This window comes from Lactuca sativa, chromosome 5 (genome assembly GCF_002870075.4).
Source record: "Lactuca sativa cultivar Salinas chromosome 5, Lsat_Salinas_v11, whole genome shotgun sequence".
NCBI lineage: Eukaryota > Viridiplantae > Streptophyta > Magnoliopsida > Asterales > Asteraceae > Lactuca > Lactuca sativa.
This window is the reverse complement of record NC_056627.2, coordinates 316,620,183-316,646,363: the sequence shown is the minus strand read 5'-3', so window position 1 is coordinate 316,646,363 and position 26,181 is coordinate 316,620,183. Positions and strand designations below refer to the sequence as shown.

The window sequence follows — 26,181 nt, the reverse complement described above, 5'->3', positions numbered from 1 at the left end:
CATTTCTTATCTAAAAAAACTATTTTTCACTTGATTTTTTAAAATATTTAAATAAACACACCCCAACCCCAACCCCCCTCACCTTACCTTACCTATCCCATAATTTTTTTTCTATTTAAATAATAGTCTTTTTAGGTAAGACAGGAACCAATCGCATAACAAAAACAAACAGTAGGGACCAAGCGCGTAACAAAAACAAATAGTATGGACTTTCCGAGTTAAAAAAATAAGTTAGGGACCAAACGCACAAATTACCCCAAACCATAGGGACCATTCATATAGTTTACTCATTTATTTAATATAAATCCTCCCTAATAAATAAAAAACTTTTTGCCACTTGTCAATTTCTTATATACTTAAACACACGGCATTTTCATGAATTTTTGATTTATCTAACATTCCACTTGTCAATTTATTAAATTGCCACCTATATAATAATACTACCAAATATGTAATTTTGTTTACACGTTTCCTTCCAAACTTGGCTTCCTTAATTTAAGTTCGTATAGACAGCAAATATAATGTTATATGGATTTCAAATTCACATTTATTCCATTTATTGTCTTTCAATTTCATATATATATATATATATATATATATATATATATATATATATATATATATATATATATATATATATATATATATATATATATATATATATATATATATATATATATATATATATATATATATATATATATATATATATATATATATATATATATAGAATGTTATATGGATATATATTTAGGATGACATCAATCATGTATATTCGTTCTATCTTTTACTGATACAGCTAATAATTTCCAAATTTGTCTTTCAACTTCATCTATATATAATACATTCATATGATTAGAATGAGTCGTTTTCTTCACTCTGAAAATCATGAATCGTTTTCTTTTTATTTTATTCTCTTTCTCGACATATTTGAAGTTTTTAATCATTTTAATTGTTGGGTTTTCTAGAAAGAAGAAAGATTTTGGTGTTACAGTATGCTAAGCCTTTTTTTAGATTGCTTAAATACATTGGAATTTGATTGCTTGATAGTTCGCATGTAAGCCTCTCTTTTGATTTTAAATTTCACATTTATCGTTTCAATTTCTTAGTGAATGCTTCTCATTTTTTATATTATTTTCATAATATATTAGAATAATAATGCTAATGGAGAACCCGCCAACCATTAACGTTGACAAAAACATTGCCTACCAAATGTTTGTGTTTATGCTTCATCATAATTGCCTACTTTCATTGATAGTTGATGTGGTTTTTTCAGCAAGCTTTTATCCTATATTTTTGTCAAATAATTCATTGTTATGTTGTTATTAAACTTGTAAATGCTCCTCAAATGGGATTTAATGCCACAATGGGTAAAAGGTGCCTTGAAAAAATCCACATGTTTTAGTAGAAACACCATATGCTTACATGTTACAGGATGCAGTGTGGGGCAATTCAGAGATGTGATAATTCTCCATCAAAAGGAGAGATGGTATGATGATTGATAAGCTTGTCATATTCAAGTTTGTTGCATTATAGGTGTTCGTTATTAGTTAAGGTTTATTTTATACATATAGCTATGGTATTATTAATAGAAGCTTGTAGTTAGTAGTTTACTTCTGATAATGTTTTTAGTGCATGGGATGAGCCGATGGCCCAAGATATATAATGTTTTTTAAACAATTAACGTATCCAAAATGTTTTTTTTACCAAATACGTATTTAAATATAGATATATTAGACATGTGAACTATTAGTATGGCTTTTGATATTGATAATTAAATTAGTAGGTCTTTGAATTATTGGAATAACTTGACACAAGCTTAGACCTATGAACTATTAGAACCCCTCGACACCAAGAAAATCCCAAAATGCTAAGTAATTTATGCTCTCTTAACATTACAAAAATTTACTTTGATAATAATGCTATTATGTTATATTCATATATATTTTTCAAAAAGGGTTGTGATTTGTTGTTTACTGTAACATTAATTGACATCTTTGTTTTAATTTGTACACTTCTACTAAGTCCAGGAACTCTAATTATATTTTCCAAAAAATGTTAACTGTGTACTAATGCAAATGTGTTAAAATGGCTTTCTTTTTTTTATAATTCATTCCTTGTGGCTCTATATTTAGTGGTATGGCTTTCATCGTTATATTTTCTTCTTTATGCTCAAAATGAAATTATTCAAATATCAAAATTCGATTTAGCCATAAAAGCTTATCTTTTTACATGTTTATTAGAGTAAACACTAAACAAAATTTATTTATTGACTAATTGCCTATTTGCGGTTATAATAGTGGTTCCCTTTCCTTCCAGTCGATGGCTCCGCCCATCTCTACATTCATCTTCTTACCACTTTCTCTAATTTCCCCTACTTCTCCAAATGAACCACCCACTATCATCCCATTGTAACCGGCCGACAACTGATTATGTATAGAATAGAGCTTGATTGACATACAAAATATACTTTTTTTATAATATGGCTATTGTTGTCATTTTCGTCAAATTATCATTTTTTTTAATTTTAATCGGTCAAAAAGTTTAAAATTATTATTTTGGTGATTTTAAAGTTTACATTATATGAACAAAACAACACATTCAAATTGTTATACTCATTTTGACTTCTTAAGTTTATTTTTGTCATTTTGGTCAAATTTACTAATTTAGTCATTTCGGTCATTTCAGTCGGGTTAAACACAAGAAAGTCGACAATTCGTGTTTTGGTCATTTCACACTTCTAGTACATGTACAAAGTGCACAAAAGAATGCATTTTGGACCATTTTTTTTTTATATTTTAGCCAAGTCTATTTTTGTCCAAATGACCATTTTAATCATTTTCTTCATTTTAATGATGTAAAACATATCCAGATTCTATTTTGCTCATTTTAAACTCACATTCATCATACTAAATAATATATCTTGACATATTTTGTCATTTTTACCATTATACTCATTTTTTTTTTCATTTTAATCACTTTTCTCATTTTAATGAGGTAAACCTAAAGAAATTAGTATTTTGGTTATTTTAATTTTGGATTGCAAGTACAAAAGAGCATAGTTGGTCTTTTGTCAAATTAACCATTTAAGGTTATTTTTTTCATTTTGGTCAAATTTATCATTTTGGTCATTTTGATTGCTCAAAAATAGTTGGAAGTCGGAAAGTATATTAGTATTGTTTGCATTTAGCCAAATCAATGGTAGATACAAGAAATATGCTTCTTTTTGTTATTTTAGTCAAAACAAAATGAAAGTACATTGCTTTTTCATGCATTTAGTTCATATTTGTGTTGAGTACAAGAATTAGTAATGCAAGTGCATTAGTATTTCTTGCATTTATCTCTCTAATTCCATTGTACTTGAAGTTACCATTAGCTTGACTGCCAAAAATAACAGCAATGAATGTAGGTTGTTGTAATGAACAACAAATAAGTGTATGTGCTTGTATTATTGTATATGGCCTGAGAGGTTGTGTATGTGTGGGGTTATGTGTGTGAGAGGGGTTGTTTGTGAGCATTTGACTAACTGAATGTAGATGTATCAGCATAGGGGAATTCAAAAATATGGAAATAAAAAGCCAGCCAAGGCACCAGAAGTGGCATCATTCACATACAACCCAAAACAGTATCATAGTCAAAAAGGTCAAAAAGTGGCAGCATTCACATACACCCCAAAACATTACCATGGTAAAAAAAAAAAGGTCAAATATTTCAAAGTCGGATGTTATTTTATAGTTTACCCTGAATATAAACAACTTTATATTTGAATGATATAACAATAATTGGAACAAATGAACAACAATAGCCAATATAGGAATCAATTTGGGATGTAATTAAACAAAAACTTTGACTTTTTCTGTTTTTTAACTTGATTTCATTTATTTGTGTGTTAATTGATTGCTATTTTTTTATTGTCTTTTAATGTTTTTTTTATTCATATGTTGTTTAATCGGGTAGATTTGTCATTTTAAACGATGGCGAGACAATTATTTATATACCAGATGATATTCTCATTACCGATTCATCGGATCCTCTTGGTTCATTAATTACATTTGTCTATCCTTCTATTTTTGAAATGCCGATAATCCAATGTTTTTTCAAGAAAGATCAATCTTTGCACCGAAAAATGAATTCGTTCAAGAAATAAACAATCGTTTGTTATCATTATTTCTTGGAGATGAAAAAGAACACTAAAGTTCAGACAATCTTTGTCATTTGAATTTGGTACACGATGACTTTGACGAATCTTTATACTCTCCTGATGCTCTAAATGGCCTTAGACCTTTAGGTTTGCCAATTCATAAATTGGTATTAAAATTTGGTGTTCCGGTTATGTTATTGATGAATATTTACCAGAGATATGTTTGTGTAATGGAACAAGGCTGTGAGTTATAGCATTGGGTAAGCGTGTTATAGAAGCAGAGATAATTTCTAAAGTAATATAGGAAAATGTACGTTTATTCCAAGAATGTAACTGACCCCTTCGGATAAAATGATTCCTTTCACCTTTCAGTGTAGACACTTTCCACTTATTGTATGTTTTGCAATGACAATAAACAAAAGTCAATGACAATCACTATCAAAGGTTGGTTCGTTTTTTAGACAACCAGTGTTTACTCATGGACATTTGTATGTTGCATTGTCTAAAGTTAAAAGTAGAGACGAATTGAAAATATTAATTTTAGATAATGAAGGAAACCTTACCAATAAAACATCTAATGTTGTATTCAAAGAAGTATTTGAAAATTTATGATTTTTAAAAGTTATTTAGAATATTTCATTAATGATTTTTTGTAATTTGGATTCAATCACATACTTATGCAATAAAGTCTTTAATTATATGTATTGTATTACTTTAATAATTGTTTGATGTTCAAAATTTTATATAATTTTTTTAACAAACTCGTGTAATACACGGGTCTTACACCTAGTAACTACATAAATAAACATAATTTGTGCCCACTAAGCATTCATTTCCCTGTGTATTGTGAGGGCTATAGTTATTTGTTGTTGTAAAAACCAATCAATAACAATATTTATGTCTAGTGATCCTTGAAATATAACATATTTTCAAATGAAACTAAATATTAAAACAATGTATTTGCCGTCCATTGCATTGCACGGATAACCTAGTTATATAAAAGATACATTGTTTTAAACTTTTATTAGACGATTGGAATATATAATTATGTAAAATGATTGAACAATTATATAAAACATACATGGTTTTATATGGCTAATGGTTGCTTATTTTCAACTATTTGAAGGGAAGTTTTCGAAAATCTTTCCGTTAAAGCTCATTATTAACTTTGTCGACTCGTTAATTGTTTTATTCTTTTTTTTTTAATTACTAAAATAATACAGAAATCCAACCATCACTGAACAAAGTTTATTTTCTGTTACACACCACTCATTGTGTATATGCTGATCGTTGAAGAATGATGATAACATGATAATTTCTCACAAACCCTTTCTTCTGTGATTGCTAAATACTACAGCACCTGGAACTGGAAAGAAGCAATTTTTAGTTTTCTTCTCTCACAGAAATCATCGACGGAAAGGAATGTCGAACGCCGTCTTGAATGGCCTTGCCGGAGCCGGCGGAGGTATCATTGCTCAAATCATCACCTATCCTCTTCAATCGGTACTTATTCCTTCCCTTTTACTCTCTCTATCTACTTCCTATTCGATAGACACCAGTAACCAACAACCACAGTTTGTAATTTCAAGGTCAACACGCGCCAACAGACAGAGAGAGTCGCAAAGAAATCTCAGTCTCAAGGATCGTCTGGTGGCACACTTGTTCAAATGCTTCAGGTTTATCTTTTGCTTTTCATCATAACCTGTTCTTCCTTCTATGGTCACAATCCAATAATGAAGTAATTTTCGTTTATACTCTTCACGTCTCGTTATGCACCCGCCCAATTTCTATCAGAGTAGCCTATCAATTCAATTTTTTCTTCCATTGAATACCAAATTCCATAAGATGCTCTTCGTGCGATATATGAAAGGATCCTGTTGTTTAGTTAAACAATTGCATGAACTTTGTTAGAAGACAAACTGCATATGCCAATTCAGGTCTTGTATGAGTGAGATCGTGTCCTCTACATTCAAACCTCTTGCTTTTCACATGAAACCTCTGCACCTAACTTTGAATTGCTAACGTGACTTATTCTTCAACAATAACAATGGTTGTGTCATGTGTGACAACAGGTTATCAGAAGTGAAGGTCTTGGAGGACTATACAGTGGCCTTAAGCCTTCTCTTCTTGGAACTGCTACATCACAGGTTAGTTACACTTCAATTCATTTGGCATGGATTCAAAAACACTTCAACTGCGTAATGCTTGTTATTTCTCTCCAATGTCATTTGTTACATCTTACATGAACATGAAAATCTTCTTTTGTTTCTTTTCAGGGGATTTATTACTATTTTTACCAGGTTTTCAAAAACAAAGCCGAATCTATTGCAGCTGCCAATAAAAGAAAGGGTCATGGGGATGGGACAGTTGGCATGTTGTCATGGCTTGTTGTGGCAGCTTTAGCAGGGTAACATTTTCTTTAATATCATTTTATACAAATGCTATGTATCAAATCTTTGGTATGTTATTTAAATCTACAAGTTATAGTTTCTATAGTAACAAATTCCTTTTATTTCAGGGCGTTGAATGTATTGTTTACAAACCCAATATGGGTTCTTGTGACACGTATGCAGGTACTTTTACAAAATAACAACTTACTCAAATGTTATAGTTAACCTTTCAACGTGTCTTTTAGACACATACTCAAGCAGAACAGAAGATTCTAGAAGCAAAGAAGGAAGCTCTGATTAGAGAAAGTGGATTCATAGGTTCTTCATTGCATGATAAGTTGCGTGAACTTGATTCTGTGAAGCCTAATCCCTATGGGACATTTCAAGCGGTTGTTATTCTTAAATCTTAAATCTTAACTTTTCCATGTTTTATTGTTTTTAATTAACATCATGTCTCCTTAAGTCAAAGGTTTGACTTTCTGCCATTTGTAGGCGTATGAGGTTTATAATGAAGCTGGAATAAGAGGATTTTGGAAAGGCATCATCCCGACTCTAATCATGGTTAGATTAATATTTAATCCTCAAAGAATATTAGTATTGGAATAAACTTGTATTTTTGCTAAGAAAAAGGATGAAATTTAGTAATTTACATGCCAGGTGTGCAATCCCTCAATTCAGTTCATGATCTATGAAAGCTCTATAAAACACTTGAAAAAGAAACGAGCTGATAAAAAACAGAGTTCAATTAAAGTTTCAGCTCTTGAGGTAAAACAATAATCTTATTTAATTAATTGATTATTCCAATTTATGTTGTTTCAAATTTCTCTTTTTTGTGTGTGTGTGAAAAGGTGTTCTTAGTAGGTGCAATTGCAAAACTTGGAGCAACTGTGACAACATACCCCTTGCTAGTTGTCAAGGTAATCCCATATTTTTTGTATTTAAATTGTGATTTAATTTTAAATATATGAATGAAAGTACATTTGCTATTTCTTGAATAATTTCAGTCGAGACTTCAAGCAAAGCAAGAAATCAGTACAAACAATTCATTGAGATATTCGGGTATGTTCTTATTAAGTTGTTGGTTTAAAGTTAAAAGTAGAAAATAAGAAAAAGAAAATTATAAGTGGAATGATGGTATATTGTATTTGTATCATAGGTACGATGGATGCAATTGTGAAGATGATTCATTATGAAGGATTTTCAAGCTTCTATAAAGGAATGAGCACAAAGATTGTACAGAGTGTATTTGCAGCCTCTGTGCTTTTCATGATTAAGGAGGAGCTTGTTAAGCTTTATGCATTATTAGCAAACAAGATTTTATTATTAAAATTGTCAAAATAGTACAAATAGTGATCTTGTGATCTAGTAGGTTACTTAATACCTTTGTATGTACATATTTTTTTTCATTATAAAGGTTTGTAGTTAGGAATATGAAACTACATGTGAGTGAGAACACACGTATAATAATAATAATAATAATAATAATAACATAAAACGTAACTTGTCCCACAAAGACCTTGTTATAAAATTCCGTTTACTCTATAAAACACAACTCTTGTTCCATTCCTTTTTCAAATACCTGTATAAACATTGGCATTTTTTTTTATAAATAAGCTGCAATATTCTCTTAGTCATAATATGGATGAATCCACTGCTCGTTAATCACAAGGACCGTTTGAAAAGTCAAACTCCATATTTTCTATTAGGGTTAATGACCTAAGAGGTAACCTACTGTAGTTTTTGTCCATATTTAAGTAACCATGTTTTTCTGTACACGTTTAACCAGTAAATTTGTTTGACCGGTTTAAAATAGAGTAATATTTTTTGAAAGAGTAATATTATTGATAATTACCGATTAAATTACCCTATTATTGGTCAAACATGCACAGAAAAAACATGGTTTTCTAAATGTCGATAAAAACCAAAGTTTGCTATCAATTTTGATAATATTGGGTTCTGTATGTTAAGTGCAAGTAGTCATAAAACTCATTGATGTGACATAGAATCAGGGTCAATGGGTCTTGGTGTCGGATTTGGATCGTAGATATGGAGTACGACGCGACAACACTACATGACAACACCGCCCGATAACATTATGTGGTAGCAAAACCTAGCCCCAAGAACTCGGTTGACCCAATGTTTGACCTAAATGTCTCTTGAACTAACTCTATAAATAGAACCATCCTCCTATGATGATGATCAGTCATTCTAAAAAATAAGCCTCCAATATACATACAGTCTAGCCACCAAGACAATTCTCTCCATCCTAGAGAAACCATCCCCTCATACATCGATCTAACTTAATCGACGTAGCCTACTCCCAATGCACATTTAATGGGTAGTTTTATCAGTTTTGTTCTTTAATGACAACTATGAATCAAGTAGGGAACTCACTAACAACACATACTCTATGATCCAGATCCGATGACCCGATTTCATTTCAAAATAGAGGGTTTTATGACTATTTGTGTAACACCGTAATTTCCAAAAACAAAATTTTTCATTTAAATAATCAATTTAATATTAAAACACTTCTTTAAAATCTTATTCACATTCGAATTACAAAATATAGTTTCATTTTCATTTGAATAGACAACCAGGATCCTCCAAAGCACAACTCTTTCTTCGGTGTGTACAATCGAACCGTTGCCATCCCGCGTTACTGTAAGAACCTGAAACAACATAACATAAACAACGTAAGCACGAAGCTTAGTGAGTTCCCCAATATACCTTACGCACATACGCCTTCCGGCCCGACCTTCCGGTCCATGTGTCTCAGGGGACTTCCGTCCCTGCTGGGTAAACCTTCCGGCCTTACCCACGCCGACCTTCCGGTCCATCACACATCATATCGCCTTCCGGCCCATAACATAATGCCTTCCGGCCCATAATATAATCGCCTTCCGGCCCATAACATACATAGCACATACAACAGATAGCTTACCACATATAGCATACATATCACATATCATATCCGACCTTCCGGGTACAGTATAGTGAGGAGACTCACCTCGCGGACACTGGAAGATAGCAACTCCTGAAATCTCTTGCACTTGATCCTCCGAGCTACAAGCTCCCTGTCTCATCATATATCTCTTTTTAATACTTCTATCTTCCACGTTAACTGACCCTAAGAAATCACACCAGTCAACTCTGGTCAACAGTCCATTGTCAGCTCGACTGGACTCGGCGAGTTCCCTGGCGACTCGGCGAGTCTGGTCGTCCTTCAATCCTCTAAGATTCCCCTTCTACTCGTCGAGTATCCTCTTTGACTCGACGAGTCACTCCTGGAAGAATCGCGGGGCCACCCCGACTCCACTCGCCGAGTCTGAAGAACAACTCGGCGAGTCCCAGTGAATCTTCAAGCTACTCGCCGAGTCTGATCATCCGACTCGGCGAGTCCACGCCATGCAGTCGATCGAACTGCTTCCTGGGATACATATATTCCCGAATAAACAAACATGGGACCTTCTGGACCTCTAAGGGTCCTAATACAAGGTTATAAACATTGGGTAACGACACAACAATCCGTCTAATCTCCAAATGGGTTTCATAAACCCTAAATTCGTGCACACTTCAATATAGCAGAAATGATCCGAAATATTACCTGAATAACACCCTCTCTGTGTCTCCAAACCTCAGAACTCGATCCCCTTGATATTCCTTTGGCCAAAACTCTTCTTCTTCTTGCCTAACCAATTCTTCAAGGTTCCAAAAGCTTCCTCTCCTGCTCTAGACGTCCACAACGATTAGGGTTCTTCTCAATCGGCCAAAAGACGGACAATGACGGCCTAAGAGGCATTATATACGATCCAAAACCAAACGGCTAGGGTTTCTGCTGAACAGCGTCGACTCGCCGAGTCTATACCTGGACTCGTCGAGTCCAGTCGCGAATCCGCGACCAAATCTGCGACCCTACTCGGCGAGTCTGGCTCCAACTCGCCGAGTCTCCCCTTTAAAACACCCCCAAAATGCAACTTAACAATACTTGAGATTTTGGGCTGTTACAATTTGTACTTAGTATAAACAATCCGATATTGCCAAAATAAGTAACAAAACTTTGGTTTTTGTTTATATTTAGGTAACCATGTTTTTTTGGTATATGTTTGACTTGTTCGTAATAAGATAAAATCACCAGTAATTACCCTATTTTAAAAAAGTTAAATAAAATTGGTTACAAGGCCTTTCTAATATTTCAATTTCTTTATAGAAATAAATAATTTATTAGAAATATAATATATTTTAGTTTTTATTATTCTCGACACATAAAGTGGTGGGTGGGCCTTAGGGCTCTACCGAAATATTACACGTATTTCTTATTTAATTTTTCCGCCGCATTCTGAGTTTGACAAAGTTTTTTTTTTTTTTTTTTTCACACCACCTCTATTGGATCGAGGAGATGCTAAATCGATTTGGTCGATTCTGTAAGGAGGCTGCGGCGGCAGCAGGAGGTGAGGATGGCCATGGTGGCCGGATGTGAGTATGAGGAAGGCTGGCGGTGGTGAAAACAATGAAGACGATGGGCATCGGAGAGTATGGAGGAGCTGCGACGACTATGTGAGGAAGAGACGAGGCATTAGGTCGTGTTGGCAGTTGTTAGCGATGGTAGAAAGCGGTAGACGACCGGAGTTGGTCGACGGTGGCTGGAGATAGTTTCTCAACCTTGAAAACCAGACTGTTAATGACGGATCTAGTTGAACTGGTAACCTTTGATTTTGATATGTGATTCTGAAGGGCTTGATAAATTTTTTTTTTTTAATATCAATGAGAAATCAGTATTTACATTCATCGAAAAGGAGACGGAAAAACATATTTAAATACAAATAAAATAAAAAATGACAAATACAGTTCATAGGCTATATAAATACAATAATGCTAATAATGTCTTGCTATGTTAAGGCATTATGCGATGAAGCTGTATTTGTTTTGTAGGTATCATAAGATGACATAATCATAGGATATTCATCCGCTAGTATGCCACAATGGATCTGAAATGTTTAAGGTACTTGTAAATATATCAATTATCACTATTCTGTTCATATACTTCATTTTATAGTATTTTGTTGATGTTTTGACTGTTTTTGTGCTTAACCCTTTTGGATATGACAATGATGCTCTTTGAAATTATGTGCATGTTCAAGACAACTAGAGATGAAGTTGTATTTTGTTTTGTAGGTATCATACGATGACATAATCAGTGGATATTCATGCCAAATTGATTAGGGGGCACGTTAGAAATACTTTGTATTCTATGTGCTTATGAGGCACGTGACCAATTTATCTTGATAGTTTTATATAAATCTTTGTATGGGCTTTCGTATATTAATCGTGACCAACTTATGAGTCTTTGCTCAAGGCCCAATAGTCAATGCACCCGAAATGCGAACATGAGTTACAATACAACCTTGAAGTCACTTTAGTTGAAGTTGGTATAGAAAATTGTTTTAAAAAAATAAGTATATATAAAGTTGTTTTTATAAGGATGTGACTCGAATTTTCTTGAGCCTGATGTGTGTATTATTTATACTTATAAGTCAAAGCTGTATTATTGAACATTTGTAGATATTTTTAGAATCATGTTTATTCTCTTCTATTAATAAAAGATAGCTTTAGCTATTCTAGTTTGTATCATATTTTATTATTATTTACTAAGCTTTTGATCGAATCAAATCCAAATATATTGACTTAATTTGTTCATGACATCATGACACAATGATAAACACAACAAGCCTCATTCTTAATCAATCTTGTTAATTTACATGAAATTGTAGCCGACACATTTACACAAATCATATGGAGTTACTTGGCTAAATAAAGCTATTTCGAGGCAGTAAAAGTCTAGTTATTGTTTCGTTATTCTAATAGAAAAGTGATTTAATTTGAAGAGCATCAAAATTTTTGATATCAAATCATTATCTTTTCGTTTGTACTTTTACCAATGTCTTCATATTATTCACATCAGAAATCAAATCGTCTAATACATTTTTATTCATACTCCTGAAAATCTCTAACTCGGTTTCATTTTTTTGCTTGGCATAATTTAGATATGCATTTCTATCTTTATAAATGATACTATATCCCGTATAATTGATCTATGTAATATTATATTCATTGAGTATATTTATTAAACATTTACATTATTTTAATATTATTATGTAAAAAAGAATAGTATGAATAAAAAGAATAGGTGAAAGTGATAAATGTGACGTGACGAAGGCTAAAAGCCAAAAGACATGTAACTTTTGCACGCAAACGTTCTGCCCCGGCCCCACCGCCTCTGCCCTGCTCATCCTCCCTCTCTTTCTCTGAACACTAAATTCTAAAATAAGTATGAACTCATTCCTGACATCTTTCCAAACCTTTTTTTTGCATTTTTTTTCTTAATTTTATTTTTTTATTTTATTTTCAATATATTAAACTCATATTAATCACAAACAGATATATTTAAGGTTTTTAATTGTAGTATCCAACTTATTAACAAACTAAATAAGAGACATATTAAACAGCCATTAAGTTTCTTATATGTTTAGTCTTATTATTAACAGTATATAATCCTAACAATAGGCTGTTTCAGCAAAATTTATCATTCTTAATAAATTTAAATACAAGAACATGGTATTATAAAAGATTAAAAGGTTAAGAATCTTTTATAATAATATATGGCGCCGATAAAAATGCATTTTTATTACCGATTTAAATAAGACAAAGTTTTGTTTTCCTTAGATTTAAATATTATATTGGAGGGTGGGACACTTTTCCATGTTGGGGTAAATACAAAGTCTATAAAGGAAAACAGTAATCTGCTCTAAAACCCTGTGCCTATCACCTCGTTTTCCTACTATATCCCATACTAAAACAAAACCTATGTTCGATATTTTCATTTTTACCTTCTACGGGTTTTGGTTTTAAATAACATCTAATTTCTTTTAAATGTTTCTGCCTGGTGTATGCCTTTTATTGGACTAGAGACTATTTTGTCTTGTTGCTATTTAAAGGATTTTGATTTTTACAAAGAAAAAAGAAAAAAAAAATCCTTAAATGGGGTCGAGGTTCACATGATATCTTTGATGGTTCGTAATGTCATTTTCTTTAAAGCATTTCATTCTTGGTAGGTTGATGGTTGTGTACCGTTTCCTCTTATTGTTACTTTAAATCGGATGAGAGTTTTGGGTGTTTTAAATTTTAATGGAGTTTTAAGGTCAAATTTGACAAAACTCATGGATACATTGAATTTAGTAATTTATCATGTAAAGAAAGTCTTAAGATGTTTTATGAGTTGATATTTAACATCATTTATGCAAAAGCATGCATGGAAACTCTATCTAGTGATTATCTTCAAGTTTTAAAACATAAAAATGGAGTTGATGATGTGATCCATGAATTGATAAATTTAATGATTTTATAGGTATTATGTTATTTCATGTTTAACACGATTATGCTCATCAATTTTCTACAAATTCACCATGTGATGGCAATGGTGCCAATTGCAAATGAGCCCCTCTCCATAGATTAGGCAAATGTTGATCACGTAAGTATATTTTCAAATTAATTAATTTTATTATATGAATTAAGAATTCAGATTACAATTGTACATCATTATATGGGAGCTTGGAGTGAAAAAGTCTATAACCACATGTGAAAGCTAAGGAATGTTTACTTCTTTTTAGCTAATCTCCATAAGTTTTTAGAATACATAAGTGATCGTTTTATTATATCACCTGAAAACATGTTCGTGATATATGATTTTTATTTTTGATTATTTTAGTGAATAACTCTTCAACAACATTGGGTACATATCCAAATGGAAAAGATACATGGACTAGATCGAGGAGGTGAAGTGAAAAATGAGACATGACATGATCGAATTGTAAAGGTGTTGTTATTTATCAAAAAAATTCCAATAAGTGATTTGGATTAATAATTAATTGGGAATTGGGACTGAGGTGAGTGATGTTTGGTAGAGGTGCATGTCCCCATGACAAAGGCTAGTGTTTGACATTTTGTTTTCAACGGGGTATCCATGCAGCTTTCCACTTCATTATTTTATGTACTTCTATCTCATCTTTTGACTATTACCTCTTGCCTTTTCTCATATTCTTTTATTTTTTTAATAATTGTTTACCTTTTATTTAAGAACATTATAAAAGTTAATTAAGGTTAATGTCCTTTAATAAACCTATCCCTTATTTTCTCGTTTATATGATCCGTTATATCTTTTTCCTTCGAAGTGGTACCTTTGATCATCATCATAATCTTTGAACTTTTTGCCTTTTGTTTTACCAAATTAAAACGCTATTTTAAACTTTAACTGAATTCCAAAATGATGGGTTATATTGAAACGTGTATACGGGTGATTAATAGGTTGATACAAGATGACGTGTATTGCTTGATTAAAACATGCGTATTTTTTTACGCGTTTTTTAGTTATCTTTCATTTTTTAGGGTTAGAATCTAAAGTTTTTGTTCTTAGAAAACAACCGATTATTGGTATATGTGAAACAAAATTTTACATGTACGGGAACATATTTATATATTGTTATATAGAAACTAGAGGAAGTGTCGTGCCAGATGCTACGAAGAGTTCATGTATGCATGATGAACAATACATAACTTAAAAGTAACATTAGATTTAATTATATAAGATATATTTTTTAAAAGACATGCTCACATGATTTGTTTACTCTTGCATTTTAAAAGACGTATTCACATCTTGCTAACTAATGGATCTTAGTTAAAACTAATCTTGTTTGTTTTATATGAGTCTTAAGAAAAGCTTCAAAGAAACCTCGGATATGAATCTATAGTCTTATTGCTTAGGAATCTTGCTCCAATAGTAACAAAACATTTTTGGTTATCAATGGCATAAAAAACATTCAATACCTATTTTACAATAAGCTTTTTGATTAATATAAACTAACATTATATTCACAAGTGAATATACCATCTATTCACACATAAATATAATAAGGAAACTATTGACCTGAATATTAACAATTGTATTTCACAAATTAATTATATAAAATTACGTACTTGTTTGTTTGAAATATTGAATCATTATAAATAACATCTCCAAGCTTAATATAGCATACTTTATATTTCTCTTGTTGTCCAAAAAATAACATTCAGCATACTTTCTTTACATTTATTTATCATAAATTGACTAATTCAAGTAGCATTTTTTATTTGCATTTAGTTTATCTAGCATGCTAACCATAAAACTAATGTAAATATATTGGATATTAAATATAATATATACACCTTCCTCCCCTTTCCTCCCTTTCTTTCTCACCTTCAAGATTTTCAACATTAAAATGTTTATTATTTGAACTAGTTTAAAATCTAAACATGTATATCATTGCAATTTGGTTACTTCTTTATAAACTTAATCACATTAGGACATGTATCATATTTAAAACATCTCAGAAATCAGTTTATACAAATATCAATAAAGCTTTTGTATTATCATGTTAAAAATATACGTGACGCAAATATGAATATATGATGGTCCAACTAATAAATCACAATTAGATGTTCAACAATTTTTTTTTAGTAAGGCATGGGGTATACATGGAACGAAGGTCTTGTGGTGATAGGTTGGAGGACGGCAATGACCATGCACACCACCATGGAGCCCTTGATAGTTTGTTTTATTTACTTCTTTTATATAGTTTGTTTTACCACTTTTAGTGTAACGTCCCAAAATTACGAGCTAAAAATTTCATTTTTAAAACATGCACTTGGCAAAACATTAGGAATAAAGCGTTCAAAGATCATATCATTTCACAAAAGATATTGCATGTCTAGAAAACATTTTTATAAAACATTAAAGTGTCATAGTACAATTTCCCAGGAGGATCTCATGATGCGGAAAGCAAAGTGTGTGTGTGATGTACCGCTACCGCGTCAGCTCCTTCCCCTTCGAAGAAGAGGTACCTGAAACCAAAACTGAAAACTGTAAGCACGAAGCTTAGTGAGTTCCCCCAATATACCACATACCATACAATCACATATCATACATACTGCCGGGCAATTCTGGGGTGCCCAACCTACCCGGTACGGCCATTCTGGGGTGCCGACCTACCCGTGTCAAGCCGTTCTGCGGTGCTGACTACCCATGTCAAGCCATTCTGGGGTGCTGACTACCCATCGGTCCTAACAACCGATCCTCGGGGACTATTTCACCCCCTACTGCTACTATCACATATAACACATCGTGCCAACATATAAACATATCATCACACACTGTCAAACGTTTCTGGGGTGTCTGACTACCCTTCGGTCCTAACAACTGAACTCTACTACTATCATTTTTACATTTCATGCTAGCATATAACATATCAGGTAGCAGCAAACCTATATGACATCACAAAGACAATCATCTATCATACGTCTCCTACTGGTGGGCCGACATTGTGGCCTTAGACCCATTGCTACTGGAAGGTAACTCACCTCGAAATAGCTGCTTATTGGTGTGGGAATTGACTGTCTGCTACTGCTGCCGCTCCGTAAATCCTCCGGCTATAAATTCCACAAAATACTCAGTCAAACACCGCTAATTATCCCATGGGTAAAATGACCATTTTACCCCTGATCAAGTCCAAGGTCAAAGTGAGAGTCAACTTCCAGTTGACCCGATTCACCGAGTTGGTTCGCCAACTCGTCGAGTCCCGTCCATTCGATTGTCCTTAATCCCGTCCTTACTCGTCGAGTTAGGCATTGACTCGACGAGTTCGCCTTCTAAACTGATGTCCAAGTCCTTCGACCTACTCGCCGAGTTGTATGAACAACTCGTCGAGTTCATCTTCATCCGATGAACATTTTTTGTTGTGACTCGCCGAGTTGTATGAACAACTCGTCAAGTCTGTTCTTGATCTAAGAAGGTTGCCTTGAACTCGCCGAGTCAGGGAATTGACTCGCCGAGTTCCCTCATGGATGAGTTCGGCTTCCAACTCACCGAGTCCACCCAGGACTCACTACTCTACTCGGCATAAACGAAAAGGGGGAAAAACTCGGGGACTCGCGGCTCGACTCGTCGAGTCTGTCACATGCAAATACTATACACTCGATCTTGCTCGAATCCAGATCATGTCATTTACAGATCTGGGTTCTTAGGGCAGGATTTTCACGTAAAGTTTCCAACTTTACGTGTAGAAATGCATAGAATGGGGATTAAAGGCGAAATAAGGGCTAAGAAGGTAGATCTAGGTTATTCTAGCAATTTACTCCCATAAAAGTTATAGATCTGAGCTTCTGGAGCTCAAACATGACTAGATCTAGTGGATAATCAACCTATCACGAATTCTACTTCATGCACAAGCTTGGAAAAGGTTCAAGAAGAGCTCAAAAGGTGCTCTAAAGGGGTTTTAAGCATACAAACAGAATGGAATAGGGATATACCTCAGAGAACTCTAACTTAGCACCAAGATATCTGGTCTCCTTCTTCTCTTCTTGATCCACTCTCCTTCTTCTCCCAAAATCTTCAAGGAATCACTCTAATCACTTCAATCTCACAAGAAACGAGTTAGGATTTGATGTAGGGTGCTCTGAGGGTGAAAGGGGGCGAGCTTGGGCCGCACAAGCTAGCTTAAATAGGGGGCAAACCCTTGGAATTAGGGTTTCATCAGACAGCGGGGACTCGCCGAGTCCGGAATATGGACTCGCCGAGTCGCCAACTTAAACATGCTCCGGATCCCGTCTCTACTCGGCGAGTCGGACCTACAACTCGCCGAGTCGAAGGCTAAAAAATGAAAAACACTAAGATAAATTTTACGTACCAGGAAGTAGGTGCTACATTTAGCCTTTTTGTTGTTTTTCCATTGCACATTCTATATTTCCTTTATCTTGGATCGTATCAGGTACTTTCTATTTTGCATAAGATGTTTTGTAGGTTTTCGAAGTCTCGTTGCGATTGCGGATTAGCTTATTGTTGGGCTTGGTGGGCTTTCAAAAAGTTTTTGGGCTTTGTGGAACTTTTTTGGAAGAATTGGACTTGACTTGTTAAAAACTTGGATGAGAATGACTCTTGAAGATAGGTCATTAACTCTTGAAAATGGGTTTGGACTATCCATATTGAAGCTTGAAGATGATTAGTCCTATTTTGAGTCATGTGAGGTATGAAGGGGGCCAAGAGAATCTAAGATAGTGGGATGGAGTAGTGGAAAAAAGAGCCAATAGTATTTCAGCATCATATGGGAGGGTGGGGAGCTCATTCGCGTAAATTTGTGCGACCTCCCACACAACTACCTTTCTGAGGGCATTTTGGTTATTTCGCTTATCATTTACCTTGGGGGTTAGGTTTTGCCGCCATCACTATGAATTTTACACCGCTTGAGCATCATTGAGACGTTTTTGGAGAGCTAGAGTTATCATCTTCTCATTCTTCTAGTAATTGTCGATTTCTTGATGTTAAAACACTTGTATGATTATTGTCTTGTTGCCATGAATAGCTAATCTCTTTATTTTGGTTGAATTGGCCTAAAACCCTTGGATATTTGTGGGTTTTTGAAGGATTCATGTTTGATTGTCATTTGTCTCATGTTATTGCTTCTTAGTTCATAATTCTTATGTTTGTTTAATATCTTGATAATGAGCTTGGTACTTGAATGAGCAATTGTTGGTTTACTTATTAAATTTAGCAACGAATCATTGAATTTGCTTAGAACAATGACTTTATGGTGGTAAAATTTATCTTTAGCTTATGGGTTATGACTCTTTTATGGATGTGTAAGCATTGACATCCTCTTGTAATTAGGAATTCCTTCATTTTTATGGCTAATTAATTGTATCGAGTTCAATTGCTTCAATTGAGTTCTTGATTATAATTAAGAAAGTGTGTTATGGGCTTCCCAACCTTTATACTATCTTTGAGGAATTTTGTCATATCATGTTTCATGATTGTTATAACCAATTTTGGTTAAATGATAAGCTTATATATTGAATCCTAATGATAAATATACAAATGTTCATTGTGTTGAACTGCCTTAGTTGACCAACTTTCTCCAATATTTGAGCATCTCACCATCTTGCTTAATTGCAAAAACTTTAATTCTTTAAGTATTTTAGTTTTCAGACAATGCTACCCCCTCTCAATTCTCATTAGCTTAATTGTAGTTAGTTAGTTTTATTTCATTTGTTCAAATAAATTGCATTAGTGATTGAATACAACAATTTCCACATGGATCGATCTTCTTTTTACTACCATATTATGTTTTATTTGCAAATAAAATTGTGTAATTTGTTTGGTGAACTTGACATTTCATCCGATCTCATAGTGTTGACTTGGAGCTACCACTGTGGCCACATGTTGTTTATACCACCAATCAATTTGGTCTTTTTCTCCATTACCATGATTGTGGCCTCATGTTGTAGGTACACCAACGATGGTGTGGAAGAAGATGATGGTTAAGCGGAGAGAAACTATGTTGCTTGACGTGTCCCCTATTCCTTATGTCTTTGCCGATAAAGCATTCCCTTCTAAATTTTATTAAAACATTAATGTTATATATATATATATATATATATATATATATATATATGAAGAAAAAAAAAGAATGTTAATAATACGAAGATATATAAATTAAAAGGAAGAAGAAAAAATGTAAAGTATATGAAGAGAAGAGTCGTAGGGAAAGGGTTGATAGGTGTAAGAATCGAGGATTCATAGTAAACAACGCTTAAAACATACGAATACGGTGCAAGAAAGTCAAACACTGGAAGACGAGACGATGAATGAACAAATGCATCTCACCAAAACCCTCCGCATACCTCCAACACACGACTCGACAATTTCCCCCCCAACTCCCCAACATTACCATCGCCCTTCTCCAACCACTCCCACCACCACCACCTCCTCCTCCTCCTCCTTCTCCGGCTCCGCCCCAGCCACAGCTAAGCAACGCCACGACTCTATTTAATCCTTTAAACAAAGTCAATTTTTATCATATCCTTTTTTTGTATAAATTAAAAGATAAAAAATGCGAAGCGAAGAAGAAACAAACAACACAAGTGGGATGGGGTTGTGTGGTGGGGTGTCGCGCAGAATCCCGATGCTCCCTCTCCCTCTCTTCTGTTCTAGTGCTTATGGCCGTTATCTCCTTGGACCTTTTTCTCGGATTCATGTTAATTGAATTCATCTCATTTCTTCGAGACTTGTATCCTATTCCTAATCCTATTCCTCCCCACATGCTTCCTCCTCCTGCTTTTAAGCGTTAACCACACCAGACATCACCATCGTTTCCATCTCTCCGGAACTACTAACAATGGTGAGAAAGAGGGCCGCTTCCGATATGGAACTCCAAACTCCCACCGGAGGACATGAACACCACAGGATGTTACGTCGACCACCCTCAACAAATCCCCTCGACGTTGTCGGTTTTGGAGGATTATCGCCGTCGTCCACCGCCACCTCCGTTGGCCACCAGCACCAGGAAAGGCAAAATCTTAACAATGAGAACAACAGTCATAGTGATGCACCTGCACATCATCATCTTCTTTCGGGCGTACCTGTAACTCCAGCTGCCGGTAATATAAACAACATTGGTAGTCATCTCCCCAACTACTCCACTATGACGCTACCATCATCATCTTCCACAAATACGGCTCATGTGATGTCACTTCCAACAAATCGCTCTACCGCCACCTGCTCAACTAATTACATGGATACTAGTCCGTCAGCAAACAAAAACCCTCCTCCTCCTCCTCCGTTATGCGTCTTCTCGGGTCTTCCTTTGTTTCCCCCCGACAGAAATTACTACCATTTGTCAAATATAGCTAGTACTACTTGTCCGACGCCCACCGGAGTTGTAGCTGCGGGTTCTCTTGCTCCTCCACCATCAAGTAATAATACCAACACCGCCGGGATGTCCTTCTTGACAGGCGGAGGCGGTGCTAACAACAACAATATCATGCCGGCGGATGACAGCATATCGGCGACGGCGTGGATTGATAGCATCATAAAAGACCTTATTCACAGTTCGACAGACGTCTCCATACCCCATCTGATTCACAACGTAAGAGAAATCATCCATCCTTGCAACCCTAATCTTGCCACCCTCCTCGAGTATAGGCTTCGGTCTTTGACAGATCCTCCTCCGAATCTAGTAGATCAGCAATCGGCTCATGAACCGGCTGATAATTTTAACGCGAGAGTGATGATGATGAGAGGCAAAGAGGCACAAGCCTCGTCGTCGACGTTGAGACAGCAGCAGCAGCAGCAGCCGCGTAGTACGATTCAGTCTACTATTTCGGCCTCGGGACTTGAAAGTATGTTCCCACTTCCTCTTCCAGATTCACAGCAACAGTTGAATAATCAATCCCATCTGGATTGGGGTGGAGTAAACAACAGCGGCAATGACGACTACAACGCCGGTGGGGCTCCTCCTCCTCCTCCTGGTCCTGCACTTATGTCTTCCTCCGGCAACCAGGAACAACAGCAGCAGGACTCTCCGCCGTCACAACCATCACCACAAGCCGATCAAAACGCAGTAGCTGCATCGGCACAAGCGGCGGCAATGGTATTGAGAGAGAAGAAAAGGGAGGAGATGCGGCAGCAGAAGAGAGACGAACAAGGCCTACATCTGCTTACCTTACTCCTGCAATGTGCGGAGGCAGTTTCAGCCGACAAATTCGAAGATGCCAACAAGATGCTATTGGAGATCTCGGAGCTATCAACACCCTACGGGACTTCCGCTCAGCGTGTTGCCGCTTACTTCTCAGAAGCCATGTCTGCTAGACTAATGAGCTCTTGCCTTGGGATCTACACCACCCTTCCGCCCAGTATAGCAGTTCATCAAGGGCTGAAGAAGATGACATCCGCCTTCCAAGTGTTCAACGGCATCAGCCCTTTCGTCAAGTTCTCACATTTCACAGCCAACCAAGCAATACAAGAAGCATTCGAGAGAGAAGATAGGGTTCACATCATCGACCTCGACATCATGCAAGGTCTGCAATGGCCTGGTCTTTTTCACATATTGGCATCCAGACCCGGCGGTCCACCGTTCGTCCGACTCACCGGATTGGGCAACTCGCTCGACGCGCTGGAAGCCACCGGAAAACGTTTGTCGGACTTTGCAGACAAACTTGGCCTCCCGTTTGAGTTCTCGGCGGTGGCTGACAAGGTCGGGAATTTAAACCCAGAAAGGTTGAAGGTGAGCAAGAGGGAAGCCGTCGCCGTTCACTGGTTGCAGCATTCTCTTTATGATGTCACCGGCTCCGACACCAACACTTTATGGTTCCTGCAAAGGTAAAAATACTCTGATCCCACTCATTTTCTCTATCTAAACTCAAGGAGAAAGTTGATACGTTGGTGGGTATAAAATCTAAATGATTAATTTGTGTCTCAGATTGGCTCCGAAAGTGGTGACAGTGGTAGAACAGGACCTGAGCCATGCTGGGTCGTTCTTGGGGAGGTTCGTGGAGGCGATTCATTATTACTCGGCTTTGTTTGACTCACTGGGATCAAGCTACGGGGAAGAAAGCGAGGAGAGACACGTGGTGGAGCAACAGCTGCTATCGAAGGAGATCAGGAATGTTTTGGCCATTGGAGGTCCTTCAAGGAGTGGTGAACAGAAGTTCAATAACTGGAGGGAGAAGCTAGAGCAATGTGGGTTCAAGGGTATATCTCTCGCCGGAAATGCAGCTGCTCAGGCGACTCTCCTCCTTGGGATGTTCCCGTCGAATGGTTACACTTTGGTGGAGGACAAGGGTACGCTCAAGCTTGGCTGGAAAGACCTATGTTTGCTTACTGCTTCTGCTTGGAGACCTTAATTAATAGGGCCACCTTTAAATGGATCGAAACCCCAACCACGCTTGATTTGATTCAATGTGATGGGTGAAAAAAGGAGATGGATCAATCTATTTGGGGTATTATAGGGAAAAAAAAAGAGAATCAAACAAGTACAACAATTTTTGAAGGATGGCAGCCTTATGAACACTGTTGTTAATCGAGTTATGTTCATAATCCATTGTTATAAATTTTTGGTTCCTACAATAATACGTCATTCTTATTACTTGCTATATTCTTCCATGCTCTTCATGTTTAATGCCATTAGTGTGTCTGAAAAAGGGTAATATGGAAGCGATAAAATCAATATGAGCATTATGGAAGACGATGTCTGAATCTGAGACATGTATCTCTAGGAATTTCTTCAAAGGTCATATACACAAAGAAACGTCATTTACATGCAGCTATTGCGTATCTTTATATACGTATTGCCTAAAGGTATGTTACTTACGTCTATTACTATAAACTATTAAAGATTTGTCTTCTATGAAGACCTTTTCTCATATAATGGCAGTATTTTGTCTTGGAATGAACAACTATATTAGATGATATGTCTTAGATTTGGTTGTTTCGCCGAGAACAATGTTTTGGAATTAATACAGCAATGCATGCATGATCTCAGGAACTCGTTCAAACCTTTATTTAGCTGTTTCGTAGAGACCAATGTTTTGGTTACCAATATCTGATGTACATCGGATGACCGGCTTTCTAACTCTTGTACGATTGCATACATGAGTTTCGATCTCAATATTGTTAATGGAGCCATTGTAACACTCCAAATAATTTTATAATAATTTCTATGATGAAAAAAATAATCTTCCAATATAAATACATATTTTTTTTAATGGTAGACAAATACAAGGTTTAAGTGAGATTCGAATTCGAGTCTAACTAAACTTTAAAATGTTTTATTGCAAATGAGTACCACTATGACACATTGGCGATGAGATAAAAATACATAAATTATCTAAGAAAAAGAATCCTAATGTAATAACGGAAAAGAAAAGATACCATAAAAAATTAAAAATTAAACTAAATAAATTGATAGTTCGACCAAGACTCTTATGTCTCTTCATTTCACTTCATCGTCCCCTATGTTGTATTTTGTTGATACATTTTGTTTGCAAAAAACAAAGTAAATATCTATTCTATTTTGTTTATATTTAGGTAATTTTATTTATATATAATTAAATAACGAATTTGTTAAAAGTGTTCAAATGTTTCCATTACGACAGCTACATTAAACCACAACTTATTTTGCATATAATTGCATCCAAATGGCAAATTAAAATGGAAAAATAACTCAAATCTAGAGGTGATCCCTGAGGTCCAAATTTTAAATGAAAGCAAAGGGGTAATTGCCAAAGAGTAATTCGTGCATCTTTTACTAGACAAGGTTACTAGGCAAGGGAATTATTATTAGAAGAGTAACTATTTATTTGTTTTTGTTCATATTTAATCAATTTTTTTATACAATTGAATCCAACTTTTTGAAAGTGTTCAAATGTTATTATTTACAATTAATGCTTATTTTTTATGATTAAGTAAATTTGTAATATATCTTCTAAAATTTTATGTTACTTCCAAATTTATTTTTACTGCATTTTTTTTATGTATTGTTACGAATAAATTTGATTTTTTTGAATCTTTCTATAACTATGAATTTGCCAAGGAACAAATAGCTACAAAATTCATTACGAAAAAAATACTTATGCGATTTGTTACAAAACTATAGCTATGGGATTTCCGATAGAAATATTGTTACATAATTTGTTACCGAAAAATGGCTACAGAATTTGTTATGAAATTATGACTGAGATTTGCTATAGAAAGATGGCCACATAAAATAACATTTAATAAATCCTATAAAGATTAAAAACATTTTTAATTAAAAGAGGAAGTTCGAAAGCTATCAAAACCCTCAAATAAAATAAAACATTGCTTAAAAGTTATACGTGGATAATCCCAATCGATACCACAATATTTATTCATCCAACAAGTCTATAAGCTATTTCAACCCTGATATTAATGACTTACTCTTTATGTTTGTTAATTGTTACTTCGTATGAGTCTTTTCTTCTCAATCTGCACCGTTATGTATTTTTCTCGTATGTTTATATGTCAAAAGAAAACGTCCGTGCGGAAAACTTAGTAAGTCATACAAAGGTTAGACATCATAAAATAATATTTAAAAGGACATCAAAAATATATATTAGATATAAATATTTTCCGTTGTAAACCATCTAGAGGAAAACATTTATATTCATACGTCTTCATGGAGAAAAAAAAAACTATATATATACGAGTATGAATGAATGCAAGATGATCATGTTTTATACAACACTATATATGTCTTCAAACTCTTTTTATCTCAAAATTGTTATATATAAAATACATTAATACTACATATTGTGACAAATAATTGATGATATACACCACTACAAATCACATTGTAGTTATTGAATGTATTCATCGACATAAGCATTTAGTATGAAAGTAAAATGAGTATCAAAATAAACAAATGAATATATATATATATATATATATATATATATATATATATATATATATATATATATATATATATATATATATATATATATATATATATATATATATATATATATATATATATTTGCTATTATTAGATAATCCATAATCGATTATAATTGGTTTATCAAAAAAAAAAAAAAAAAAAAAATCACGAGTCATCATAAATGTCATTGAACACTTCTAATAAGTTCTCGGTCAATTGTGTATAAAAAAATTGCTTAAATTTAAACAAAACAAACAGATAACTACACTCCTAAGTCATTTTCTCATTTTAATTTGCCACATATACAATAGGTAAGCTGTGATCTAAGAAAGCC

At 34.5% G+C, this 26,181-nt stretch overlaps 2 protein-coding genes and 1 long non-coding RNA gene across 3 annotated transcripts; all 3 read left to right on the top strand.

The window, feature by feature from the left end:
- Positions 1-5,375: 5,375 nt before the first annotated feature.
- On the top strand, positions 5,376-7,970 carry LOC111891729 (peroxisomal nicotinamide adenine dinucleotide carrier). The gene is made up of 11 exons (XM_023887799.3): positions 5,376-5,644; positions 5,731-5,817; positions 6,214-6,288; positions 6,418-6,548; positions 6,660-6,714; positions 6,777-6,920; positions 7,024-7,092; positions 7,189-7,296; positions 7,380-7,448; positions 7,536-7,590; positions 7,688-7,970. The coding sequence occupies exons 1-11, from the start codon at positions 5,564-5,566 to the stop codon at positions 7,870-7,872; spliced, it is 1,059 nt and encodes a 352-aa protein (XP_023743567.1). The 5' UTR covers positions 5,376-5,563; the 3' UTR covers positions 7,873-7,970.
- A 2,895-nt stretch (positions 7,971-10,865) lies between these two features.
- Positions 10,866-11,853, top strand: LOC122198146 (uncharacterized). Its single transcript, XR_006192023.2, has 3 exons — positions 10,866-11,233; positions 11,464-11,533; positions 11,707-11,853. It is a non-coding gene; the product is annotated as an uncharacterized LOC122198146 (long non-coding RNA).
- Positions 11,854-20,063: 8,210 nt separating this feature from the next.
- On the top strand, positions 20,064-23,544 carry LOC111891717 (protein SCARECROW). The gene is made up of 2 exons (XM_023887787.3): positions 20,064-22,771; positions 22,872-23,544. The coding sequence occupies exons 1-2, from the start codon at positions 20,790-20,792 to the stop codon at positions 23,293-23,295; spliced, it is 2,406 nt and encodes an 801-aa protein (XP_023743555.1). The 5' UTR covers positions 20,064-20,789; the 3' UTR covers positions 23,296-23,544.
- The last annotated feature ends 2,637 nt before the right edge of the window (positions 23,545-26,181 follow it).

Bases quoted from the DNA above. Each gene is read 5' to 3' on its own strand.
- LOC111891729 (XM_023887799.3), top strand. From the start codon at position 5,564: ATGTCGAACGCCGTCTTGAATGGCCTTGCCGGAGCCGGCGGAGGTATC. The intron at 5,645-5,730 runs GTACTTATTCCT...TGTAATTTCAAG, and splicing joins TCACCTATCCTCTTCAATCG to GTCAACACGCGCCAACAGAC. The intron at 5,818-6,213 runs GTTTATCTTTTG...GTGTGACAACAG, and splicing joins CACTTGTTCAAATGCTTCAG to GTTATCAGAAGTGAAGGTCT.
- LOC111891717 (XM_023887787.3), top strand. From the start codon at position 20,790: ATGGTGAGAAAGAGGGCCGCTTCCGATATGGAACTCCAAACTCCCACC. The intron at 22,772-22,871 runs GTAAAAATACTC...TTTGTGTCTCAG, and splicing joins ACTTTATGGTTCCTGCAAAG to ATTGGCTCCGAAAGTGGTGA.